This window comes from Pseudorasbora parva, chromosome 11 (genome assembly GCF_024679245.1).
Source record: "Pseudorasbora parva isolate DD20220531a chromosome 11, ASM2467924v1, whole genome shotgun sequence".
In the NCBI taxonomy this organism is placed as follows: Eukaryota; Metazoa; Chordata; class Actinopteri; order Cypriniformes; family Gobionidae; genus Pseudorasbora; species Pseudorasbora parva.
Window position 1 is genome coordinate 3,121,806 of NC_090182.1, and position 12,214 is coordinate 3,134,019.

The following is a 12,214-nucleotide window of genomic DNA, read 5'->3' on the forward strand; positions in this document are numbered from 1 at the left end:
CTTTCACAAGTTTGCCTGTTAGTGAAAGGCATTATTTTAGCCACAGAATTAGCCTGCTTGTGCTTAATGAATACTCTCCAAAAGTACTTGCTTTACATCACTCACACAAACTTCATACACATCTGAATAATATTAAAGTGCATTTAAGAACTAAACTGCATATTTTATTTTAGTTAACAAAGCTCATATAAAACGTTTTATACGGAGCTTCAATACAACTCACCTCTCTTCAGTCGCATTTACCGCGAACTGAAGGAGAGCGGGCGGAACCGGAACAAGAGTCTTAAAGGGGCCACGCGCCTTATTTAACAAAACATCAAATCACTGAAAAATGGACATATAACAATAGAAACATGACATCCCATTCAAAATAATCCAATATTAAAAGAATAAATGAAATGAAATATTAAAAGAATACTTTTCAGAATACAAAACAATAATATAAATGTAAAATAATTGAGAGAGAGATTTTGAGTGGAATTAAATAAATATTACACCCGTTACACTCGCAAAGAAAGGTGGCTATATTGGTCAATGAATTTTTTTTGTTTGGTTTTTGAATGTCAGAAATGTATATTTGTGAATGTTGAGATGTTATATTGGTTTCACTGGTAATAATAAATAATTGAAATGGGTATAAATTAGTTTTTTGTTAAGTTGCCTAATAATTACACACAGTAATCACCTGCACACACAGATATCCCCCTAAAATAGCTAAAACAAAAAACTTCCAAAAAAATATTCAGCTTTGATATTAATGAGTTTGTGTTCATTGAGAACATGGTTGTTGTTCAATAATAAAATTAATCCTCAAAAATACAACTTGCCTAATATTTCTGCACTCCCTGCATGCTATACAAATAAAATTGCCTTGCCTTACCTATGACCTTAAAAGTGATCAACATCCAAAAAACTGAAAGAAACATGAACCAGAAAACCAGGCAGCAAACCAAGCAGAACTTGAGAGAATATCTGAGGATCTTCAAGCCTCAGCCTTTGGTTTGGAGCAGATCATGAGGGAGATCGGTCAGATCCATGAATCCTGTTCATCTGTGGAGAAGAACAAGAAAGGCCTGCAGGTTCACTTCTCTTCTCTCCCGAGTCTTGCAGCTGAGATGATGAGCTCTGGATTTCCACTGGAGCTGATGGATGGAGATGCTGCTCATGTTCCTGTGATCTGGATCTCTGCTGTTCTAGATCAACTCATCCAGAAACTCAGAGACCAGAGAGTGTTTGCGCTGTCAGTTTTAGGGATTCAGAGCTCTGGGAAATCCAAATCAATGCCATGTCTGGACTCCAGTTTGCCGTCAGTGCCGAAAGGTGCCGCAGAGGAGCTTTCATGAAGCTGGTCAGACGAGATGAACACTAGAGATGAAGTTTGACTAGATTCTGGTTGTCTTCATGCTCTAGATCTGGCTGGAAGATCAACAAGAGATCATGACAATGAATTGGCCACATTTGTTGTCGGTCTTGGAAATATGACCCTGATCGACATCTTTGGAGAAAACCCATCTGAGATGCAGGTGTAACCAATAGCGCTAGTATGCGCCGTAGCTACTCTTTTCTCTATCCGTGTCAGGATACACAGTAATGGACCAGAATACTAGGTTCGCTACAGAGGGCAAGAAATACGGTAAATCACATCAATACAGAAACCAGACAGACCAGGAAAATGACTTTAGCCAAATGATTTTCTTTACTTGCAGGAAATTGAATAAATGTAGATGAAAGGAAAAAAAACAGTAAAACAAGACGATTATAACCACCAAATAAATGGTGTCTTTCCCTTTAAGAAATGCATGTTTGAGCTCCTTTGTGGTTATTTTATCTAATTATGTTTTTGTTGACTTTGTTATTGAAATGGTCTTTAATAATAATATTAATATTGATATATTTTTAATTATTGGGGCTTAGTTTATTTAAATTCTATGTAAGTTTGATGTCTCTAACTTCTATTTTGGAGCTTTGTTTCCTATTACCTTGGCCGAGTTAGAACCCTTAACTCACACAGGAAAATACAATTGCAATAAACAGATTGCTTTGAGAAAAAAATGACAGTTTAACTGAAAATAAAACTTGACAGTAATTCACTGCAGATTAACAGTTCTCAGTATGTGCAATATAAAGAAAGGAAAAAAATAAAGTAGTCATTTGAATCCAAGAGATGAATCAAATGAATGCAAAGTCTCTTGGTGGACTCGTAGTGCAAATGGCTTGTAGTGTAATGTTCAATAGTGTAACAATCAGTTCAGTGCAATGTTTAGGCGACTGTAGTGATGTCCGGTTCGCGAACGAATCGTTCTTTTTAACCGGATCTTTATAGTGAACCGGTCGAACCAGTTCACCAAATCGAACTGAATCGTTCTAAACGGTTCGCGTCTCAAATCAGGGCTGATCCCACAAGTTACTGTAGTTATTAACTTTCTGCCATCAGTGACAGTCTCTCAAACTAGAAATAAAACGAATATCTTGAAGTAGATGCTGTAACTCCAATCGTTAGCTGAAGTGAGACATGTTTTGCTGAGAGATCTGATGAACTCACGAGCAGCTGATACTGAGCATGCGCGTGTAACCGAACGTAGCGGTTCTCGGATCCTCGGATCAGCAGTACAGAATCAAAAACCGTTTCTGTCGGACACGTTCGATACAAGCGGGTAATCTAGCGCTCGGAAAGCGTTCCAGGGACTGCCATTGCTAACCAAGCCATCACCTGCTGTTAGCATCCCATTGACTCCCATTCATTTTTGAGTCACTTTGACAGTGAATAACTTTACATCTGAGACGTTTAAAGACTCCATTTGTCCATTGTTTATTTTGAAAGAAACACGACAATGCATAAAAGGCTCCGTTACCTTGTATCTTACACTATCGCCCCGCAGAAGCTGTTTTTGTAAAAATAGGCTAACGATTGCGTCATAACCAACGCGACTCTGTCGCACAGTTGAGAAATTACCGTATAGACCTGAGGAGACGCTCGCAGGCAATCTTTAGCTGTCTATGAGACAGTCGGGGGGACGTGGAGACATAAAGTCTGATAAAGTCAAGGGAGAAGAATGGGGAGAAGCCCATAGTGAGCCAAAAGCAACGGGAGAAAATATTTAAACAACGGGATTCAGATTTCACTTTCCACAACTACTAGAAAACCTACAGCTGTCAGACAGGAGGCTCACGTCACATCTACGTCCTCAAGCTCAGTCTGAGCCTGCGCAGTTCGCTCAGCCATCAGGAAGTGAGTGCCCCTAGGTTGACTTCATTATTTCGCCGTTGACGTCAATGGGGTCGCTCGGTCCATTTCTTTTACTGTCTATGGTTCGATACTGAGAACCGATGAGCCGATGAGCTGCGCATGCCTGTTATTTGTTCAGAGGAACGAAATGCAGGTTAAGTGTATTTAAAACTATAATCACATTTGGAAACATCATAACAAAGCTGTCACTGTATTATTTTAAAGTTTTAGAAACAATGGATTGTAAAACGGTGAAATTAAACATTTATTTGTTTTATCAATAATGCATGATATTTTCATGAACAGCTTTTATCTTATTTAATTTCTAAATCGATACACATTTTAAAATGTAATCAAAACAGTAGGTTTGATATAGACTATTCAGCTTGCAGCAGTTCACAGCTCAGCACCCTGTGCTCAACACACACACACACACACACACACAGATACAGCGGTTCTCGAGTCAGATCGACCGGTCACAACGGATCACCAGTACAGAATCGAGAACCGTTTCTATCGGACACGGTCGATCTTTCGGACATGTTCGATTCTGAGAACCGGTGAGCTGAGATACTGAGCATGCGTGAGAGCGTCGTAACCGAACTGTTTCTCTCGGACTGGGACAGCTGATGCTGATAATACATGAGCACGGAGGTGAACACTGAGCATTTGTGTAAGTAGGCCTATTATGTCAATGTAAGTTTATTTAATCGTGTAAAACATCAGAGTTTGCACGACAGTGACAGTCTCTCAAACTAGAAATAAAACTAATATCTTGAAGTAGATGTTGTAACAATCGATTCAGTTCGATTTGGTGAACTGTATTTAGTGCTGTTGCAAAACATAAATGAAAAAATGTTTCCAAGATGATGATGATGACAATTATAATTATTACTATACTAAGTTTTGATTACAAATACTTTATATGGATGTGTTTGAATGTATTTTCATCCGCCGGGATGATAGAAATGACGTCATTATGTAAAGACGTAAAAGAACCGGTGATCCGTTTTTTTTAACCGGATCATGGAAACGAACTGTCCGAAAGAACCGGTTCGCGGAAAAGAACCGAACTTCCCATCACTATTATCCTCCTGAGCTTTGATTCGTCATGTGACTCTCATCTCCACTGTGATTGGTTGTCAGTGTATATCAAAGGTACATCACAGATATTAGCATTTCAATAGGTTGGTAATTCAACATTATTTCAGTGAATGAAATAGTTATTTACTGTAAATTTAACTTAAATCTGTAAAACCTAAAATGTTGCTACCGTATTTCTTACGGTGAAGTTCTGGCGACCACAGCTGCCGTTTGTTTTACCGTAAATGTTATGGGGATTTTTTACAGTGAACTCTTAGGTCGACCTCTTGTGTTGAGCCGTTGATTCAGGGAACAGTGATTATTTAACACACACTCCACTCCAAACGCCGTCTTCCTTTCAAAAATACATTTAGTTTATTAAACACAGCCAAGCATTTCTAAATTCAGTTCATATTTCAAGAAATTAAAATCCAAGACAAAATAACAAAGTGTTCAAAAAACTGTACTCACCCTGCCCCAGATTATTTTTATGCTTTTCTTTTTCTTTTTCTTTTTAATTTATAAAAAGTTGTAGTTTACTGACCCATGCTTGAGACGGTCACACCACAGGACAATTCTGAGATTGGGCTCAAAAATGTAAAGAATCAAAAGACAAAGCAGTTTTTATAACAACAGGTCCATAAGACAAATAAATGTTTAACCATTCACTGCATTTTAAATTATAACAATAATTAATTATTTAATTTGTACCACATCACATCAATAACCCATTAATCTGGAAGCAGAATCAGATTTAACTGTGATTTTCTGCTGTAATAATCAGTTTAACTGGTAAGATCCTCAGAGGAGTTCTGCAGCGATTACCTAAGATTGGAAAGACAGTCTCAGTGAAGGACGTCCTGAATGTGAGTAAATGTGTGTTAGTTACAGGATCAGAGAATGACACTGTTCCTCTGTCATAGTCCAGCTGAACTCTCACACACTGAGGATTCACTTTAACAGGAAAGGCAGTGTCGGGTTGATCTGGGGATTGAGAGCAGTATTTGCTGTTCCAGTGCCACACACGCCAGACATTAGACTTGAAGAAATCCAGTCCCTTCCTTTGGCTTGATGCTGTGGTTATTCCAAGACCCCAGCCTGTACTGTCACCGACCTCCACATCCCAGCAGTGTGTTCCTGAGTTAAAGCCCTCAGATCCCAGGACACACAGAGACCTGTCAAACCTCTCTGCATTATCAGGAAGTGTTTTATCTCCATCACTGAACGACACACTGGTCAGATCAGACGAGAGTGTGAGACGAGGATTTGCTGTGTTTGGATCAAGAGTCAACGGAGCTGCAAAGAGAAGAACATCAGATTACAGGATGAAATATGATCAGAAATGTAAATATAAAACACATATAAATACTTTCTATAAATCCTGCTATCATGACAAATATTATTATTATTAATATAAAAGTTATTGTTATTACTGTAAATATATATTAAATTATTATGGGATATCCTTCAACGCTTTCAGAATCTTTTCTTATTTCAATGATTTTGTTTCTATATTTTTCAGATATATTTTAATGACAGCATATTTATTAATCAAAAATGTATTATTTTATTCATCAAAATAAACAGAAACATGTTCAAACTTTGCTAAAGTGATTGTTTTGAACAGGTATCAAATAAAACATATTATTTTAGCTAAAGTATTTGTATTAATACTGTGCCTTTTGCCCCATGTGTGGCCCTCGTCACCTCATACATTTTAAATATTTTTTAATAAAATAAACCACTTTTATGATTTATTTTTACACAAAATCTGTTGCTCCATAAATGTTCAATACAAACCTGTATATTTTTCTGTATATCATACACTATAGGAAAGAGATCATGAATCCTGCTATCATGACAATGGTCTGTCAGTTTCTGTCAGAATGGATCGAGGCTTCAGGTTTAATATCATATTCAATAAACACTATTGTATCCTAATACATAAGCAGAGACCATGAGGAACAGACTTCTGTAGTCATTATGAGTTCACTGTATGATCTGATGATCTTCTGAAATACAGTTCAGATTCACTCAGAAACTCAAGTGATTATTAAATATATTTCTATCAGATGTTAATGTTGTGTGTGTTTCTATCTGAAGGATGTTTTGCGCTGGTGTCAGATCTGCTGAGACTCACTGTGTTGGACAGTTTCCAGCATCTTCTTCCAGACTCTGGACCGCAGGTTACCCAGATAACGGGACACATCAATCAAAGCTCCAGAACTCATCCGTGGATCCGGCTGTGGGATCTGGACTCTGGAGGAACATTCAGGAGTCAGAACTGCAGTGAATTTGAGTTCAGATCCACTGAGAGAAGAGATACGAGCAGCTCACTCACCTTTCCATTGAGGCGTTAAAGTTCTGGAAAATATAGAGTTTGAAAACATGTTAATATCTTATCAAACACTCTCATTGTCAGTGAGGCTCAAGTTGTTTTATGCTCAAAGAATGAAGCCAGATTGATTGGTCACCTTTAGAAACGAGGCGTCATTGGCTTTCATCATCTCCTCCATGTCTCTGATTGTGTGTGAAAGAGCTGAGATGTGTGTGTTCATCTCCTCCAGCTTCTCCTTCATCCTCTGCTTCTTCTGCTCCTCTTCCTCCCTCAGTGCAGTGATTGTAGCTTCTTCTTCGTCTCTGAGAAACTGATGAAGCTTCTCAAACTCTTCTTTAATCTGACGCTCTGTGTGCTCAGCTTGAGACTGAAATCACATCACATTCACATCAGTCAGCTCTGTGTGAACACACACTCCACTAATGTCAATAATAAACTGTGTGTGAATGTTGAGTGTTTAACTCTTTACACATCCTCACCTCGATGTGTTTGATTGTTTTATCACACTCTCCTTTCATTTCTTCTCCATGTTTGAGCTTGTTTTGTAAGGACGTCAGCGCTGTATTAAATTCCTCCTACAGGTTAAGATGAAAATCTGTGAAACTGATGAAGCTTTAAGAGGTTTAAACATTGTGTGTCTGGATGTTTTTATTGTTATATTAATATTTTTATGCTGAATGTGTTAATCTCAGAAGCATTTGTGCCTGAAAATGGCAGGACATATATCTTTAAATGATTTAACTGCAAATGATGAACATCAAGAAATCACCAAACAAATATGTTTTTTTGCAATGGCCAATTCTTAATTATTATATCCATGCAGTTGTAAATGTGTGGTTGTACAAATGCAAATACAGGAAGTGAAAGTACACTATATTGCCATAAGTTTAGGGACGCCTGCCTCTACATGCACATGAACTTTAATGCCATCCCATTGTTAATCCGTAGGGTTTAATATGGAGTCGGCCCACCCTCTCTAACAGCTCCAGCTCTTCTGGGAAGGCTTTCCTCAAGGTTTAGGAGTGTGTTTATGGGGATTTTTGCCCATTCTTCTAGAAGCTCATTTGTGAGGTCAGCCACTGATGTTGGACGAGAAGGCCTGGCTCTCAGTCTCCGCTCTAATTCATCCCAAAGCTGTTCTATCGGGTTGAGCTCAGGACTCAATGTTCTATCGGGTTGAGCCGGCTCAATCCGAGGGGAGGGATAAACGGTTGTGCAGGCCAGTCAAGTTCCTTCACACCAAACTCCTCATCCATGTCTTTATGGAGCGACGCTTTGTGCACTGGAGCGCAGTCATGCTGGGACAGGAAGGGGCCGTCCACAAACTGATCCCACGAAGATGGGAGCATGAAATTGTCCAAAATGTCTTGGTATGCTGAAGCATTAAGAGTTCCTTTTACTGGAGCTAAGGGGGCCAAGCCCAACCCCTGGAAAACAACCCACATCATAATCCCCCCTCAATCAAACTTTACACTTTGCACAATGCAGTCAGGCAAGTCCCGTTCTCCTGGCGACCGCCAAACCCAGACTCGTCCATGGGATTGTCAGACTGAAGCGTGATTGGTCACTCAGAGAACACGTCTCACTGCTCTAGAGTCCAGTGGCGGCTGCTTTACTCCACTGCATCCCACGCTTTGCATTGCTCTTGGTGATGTAAGGCTTGGATGAGCTGCTCGGCCATGGAAACCCATTCCATGAAGCTCTCTACGCTGTTCTTGAGCTCATCTGAAGGCCACAGAAGTCTGGAGGTCTGGAGCTGTTGACTCTGGAGAAAGTTTGTAACTTCTACACACTGTGACCCTCAGCATGTGCTGACCCCGCTCTGGGATTTTATGTGGCCTAACAGTTTGTGGCTGAGCTGCTGTTGTTCTCAATCGCTTCCACTTTGTTATAATCCCACTAACAGTTGAGCGTGGGATATTTAGTAGTGGGGAAATGTCAGGAATGGACTTATTTCACAGGTGTTAGCCTATCACGGCCCCACGCTTGAGTTCACTGAGCTCCTGAGAGCGACCCATTCTTACACTAATGTGTGTAGAAGCGTCTGCAGGCCGAGAGCTTGATTTATACTCCTGTGGCCATGTCTACTAGTCTATTGTATACACAAATAGTATGTGTGTCTGTTTAGCACTGTATTTAGCATGAAATGAGAGAAATTTGTCTTACCTTGTAAGTTGAAACCACTTCACTGAAGGGTCTGAATGTGTGTTTGGTGTGTTTCTCTGATACTATGCACACTAAACACACAGGCTGTTTGTCCTCCAGACAGAAGAGTTTGAGTTTCTCACTGTGTAAACTGCAGATCTCCTCAGACTCTGATGAACGCCTCTCATTTCTCTCCTTTATCAACGATTCACACAAGTTTTTTAACGTGAGATTAACTGGCGGTTCACTTTTTGAGGATCTTCTCCTGCAGACGGGACACTCCTGAGTTTTCTGAGTTTTCCAGAACTGTTGTAGACACTCTTTACAAATACTGTGACTACAGGACAGAAAAACAGGAACCTTGAAGATTTCAAGGCAAATAGGACAAGTAGGATCTTCAGCAGATTTTGAATCCATTTCCTCGTCTTGTAAAAGATCCAGTAATCTACAATTTACTTTCACTTTCTAATCTTTGCTTTGAAAAGTTAATAATTACAATAAAAAACTAATTCAGAAAAACACAATAATCCTAATATAAAGTGTCCTTCTCTGTTCTTCACAGCTCTGACTCGTTTCAGCTTTCAGTAAAAACGAAAGTAAGAAATAATAAGACTAGTCTCTTCCTGATAGGGTTTGTAAGAGGGTGGAGTTTCTGGTGTTACATAAACCACTAAAACTAGTCACAAGTTTTCTTTCTCACAAGACATCTTTTTTTTCTTTAATACTTAATAACTTTAAGTCAGTTACATAAACGTGTACATTGACATAATTTGATACCAAAAACCCAAAACTGATTGTCCTTTGATGAACTGCTAGTGTCTCTAATATAAGACTGTCTCATCCTCCAGCTGTAGTGCTCATGATCTCCACTAGGGGGCTCTCCTCCAGACTCTTGTGCTGTCTTATCATGGACTACATTACCCATAACCCACTGCCTAGACTCATTGGCCCTCATTTATCAAAAGTGCGTACACCAAATTTCCAGCGTACACCTTGCGTACACCCAAACCCACGGTGACTTTGAGATTTATCAATATGGACGTTGGCGTACGGCACGCTCAAATCCTACGCCAGCTCAGGAGGTGGTGTACGCACGTTTGAGTTAGTGGGAAAATGCGCAGAAAAACAATTCCTAACACAAAACGCACTGACAAGATATGCATTATGACCCACTGTTAAAAACCACAACAACAACATTCAGTGTTTATTTTTGTGCAACATGAACGTCAATGTTTAATTTGTGTGACTTTACCAAAGAGTTTGATTTGTAGGCATATGTATCCTACAGTCGCGAGCCTGTGCGCTTTACCAGCAGCTGCGCACGGACTGGGACTAAAATAATTCAGACTGACAAAATAATAAAAATGACCTTCTTCTTTTAAATAATAATAAAATCAATAAAAACGACATTCTTCTTCTAAATAACAAGCGTCATTAATAATAATAAAATAATAATAAGAATAATAATAATAATAAGAAGAAGAAGAAGAAGAAGAATCTTACAAATTGTCATGTAATTATTAATGTGAATGAATACTCCACATCACATCATCATCACTGTTGTACACCCCAATACATGCCGTGATACGAAATCAAATGCTAATTGTTTCAAAACGTGCTGTAAAATAATGCATTGGGATGGTAATTTCTTATCCAAACAGCTTTAAACTGCTGGGGTGCGCTTCTCAACCCCCACACTATTAACAGCTCGTAATGTTATAACGTATTTCAAACTACTCATATTATTACTCATATGAGCTCGTATTTCAGCTCGTAATTACTCGTAATTTGGGTCCATATTTTGTTTTTGTGGGTGCCTTTATTCCCACTCTTTATACTCTTAAATAAAACAATTTCGTTTTTTTTCCACTTCCCTGGTGATCTCGATGGGCGCGTCTCAATCATCTCACTAGTTCAGTAGTCAGAGCACTGATCAGGGAGTCAGCCCATTGACTTATGTCCTAATCAGTGCCCTGACTAGTCGACTAGTGAGATGATAGAGCGCGCCCGATCTCCACGTCGGAGAAGTTTCGCTTCTTTGCCGTCTTCCGTGTGTCCATGGCGTAAAATGAGGACGTGCGGGAGGCGGAGACTTGAGTATATAGGGGCGTGTTATTCTAATGACGATCGTTTTCAGCCGCGGGATTTATCAAGGGCAAGTATTGCGTACACCTGGATTGCAGAGGTGCGCACAGTTTCATAAATCAGGCGGTGAGAGGAGTGTAAGCATAATCTTACGCCAACATATACACCTGTTTCTACGCAAGATTGATAAATGAGGGCCACTATGCTCGATTATTCAGTTGTGTCTAATTAAAATAAATGTTCAGAACAGACTTTTTCAGATGCATCCATAGATATGGAAAACAGAGTAGGAGTGGCATTCACAGAATTAGATTTCAAAATCATAGTTAACAAAATTTCAGATAATTTATCAGTATATACTGGAGAAATGATTGCAATTGTATTGGCATTACAGTGGGTTGAGGATAATAAACCACTGAGGACACTTATATGTTCTGACTCAAGTTCTTCTTGAGAAGAAAGTGGTCATACTGAAAGCAGATCTGATGTATTGATTGAGATCTGTCAGACAGTATATAGGATTCAGATGATGGGGTTAAAGGTTTCTTTCTGTGTGGTACCAGCTCATGTTGGAGTGAAAGGAAATGAGTTGGCTGAGGAATGGGCTAAGGAAGCTACGTTAAAATCAGATGTAGACATGCAAGTTAATTATAGTAAGACTGAGATGAAGTTTTTAATTAAAAAACTGGTGAGAAATAGATGGCAGAAACAATGGGAAGAGGAGAGAATAGGAAGATGGTTTTATAATATTCAAATAAATGTTGATAATGGTAGAACAAGAAGAAGAGGAAAGGAAAAATCAATTCTATCAAGACTTAGGGTGCTTTCACACCTGCCTCATTTAGTTCGGCTGAATCGTACTAGAGTTCGTTTCTCTCTTTGGTGCGGTTCGTTTGGTGAGGTGTGAAAGAGCGATCGCATTCGGGTGCGCACCAAAAGCGGACCAAACAAGCGGACCGAGAGCTCCTTGAAGAGGTGGTGCTTTCAAACAAACTCTGGAGCGGTTCGTTTGTGGTGAGAACGTGATCCGACCTCTAACAGAACCAAATGCAAAAGTACTGATCATTTTTGGACTGAACCAGCTGCCGTAGTTAGCTGCGCTGACATTGTGTGCATGACATTATTACCTGATAGATCGTTGGCAATATTTTCGGAAGATGGAAGCATGTCAAGAGTTAATAATTAATGCACGGCTCCTCTTGAAGTGATGAGCGATGCGCGGTCGCCGTCTGCAGTGCATTAGAGCGTTGTTTTCACGTCGCATCCGCGCTTCATTATAGAAATGTATTGTTTGCATACTGTGGTAAATACACACAGTGTAGGAGATTATGGCCAGG

At 39.4% G+C, this 12,214-nt stretch overlaps 1 protein-coding gene across 1 annotated transcript; it reads right to left on the reverse strand.

Moving 5' to 3' along the window:
- Positions 1-1,538: 1,538 nt before the first annotated feature.
- On the reverse strand, positions 1,539-9,209 carry LOC137093053 (nuclear factor 7, brain-like). The gene is made up of 7 exons (XM_067457731.1): positions 8,814-9,209; positions 7,127-7,222; positions 6,784-7,014; positions 6,651-6,673; positions 6,450-6,568; positions 5,135-5,605; positions 1,539-1,612 (listed from the first exon to the last, which is right to left on the reverse strand). The coding sequence occupies exons 1-7, from the start codon at positions 9,207-9,209 to the stop codon at positions 1,539-1,541; spliced, it is 1,410 nt and encodes a 469-aa protein (XP_067313832.1).
- Between the last annotated feature and the right edge of the window lie 3,005 nt (positions 9,210-12,214).

Excerpts from the sequence above, each read along its gene's own strand:
- LOC137093053 (XM_067457731.1), bottom strand. The coding sequence starts at position 9,209 with ATGGATTCAAAATCTGCTGAAGATCCTACTTGTCCTATTTGCCTTGAA. Across the intron at positions 7,223-8,813 it reads AAGTGGTTTCAACTTACAAG|GAGGAATTTAATACAGCGCT; the intron begins GTAAGACAAATT and ends CTTAACCTGTAG. Across the intron at positions 7,015-7,126 it reads AAACAATCAAACACATCGAG|TCTCAAGCTGAGCACACAGA; the intron begins GTGAGGATGTGT and ends ATGTGATTTCAG.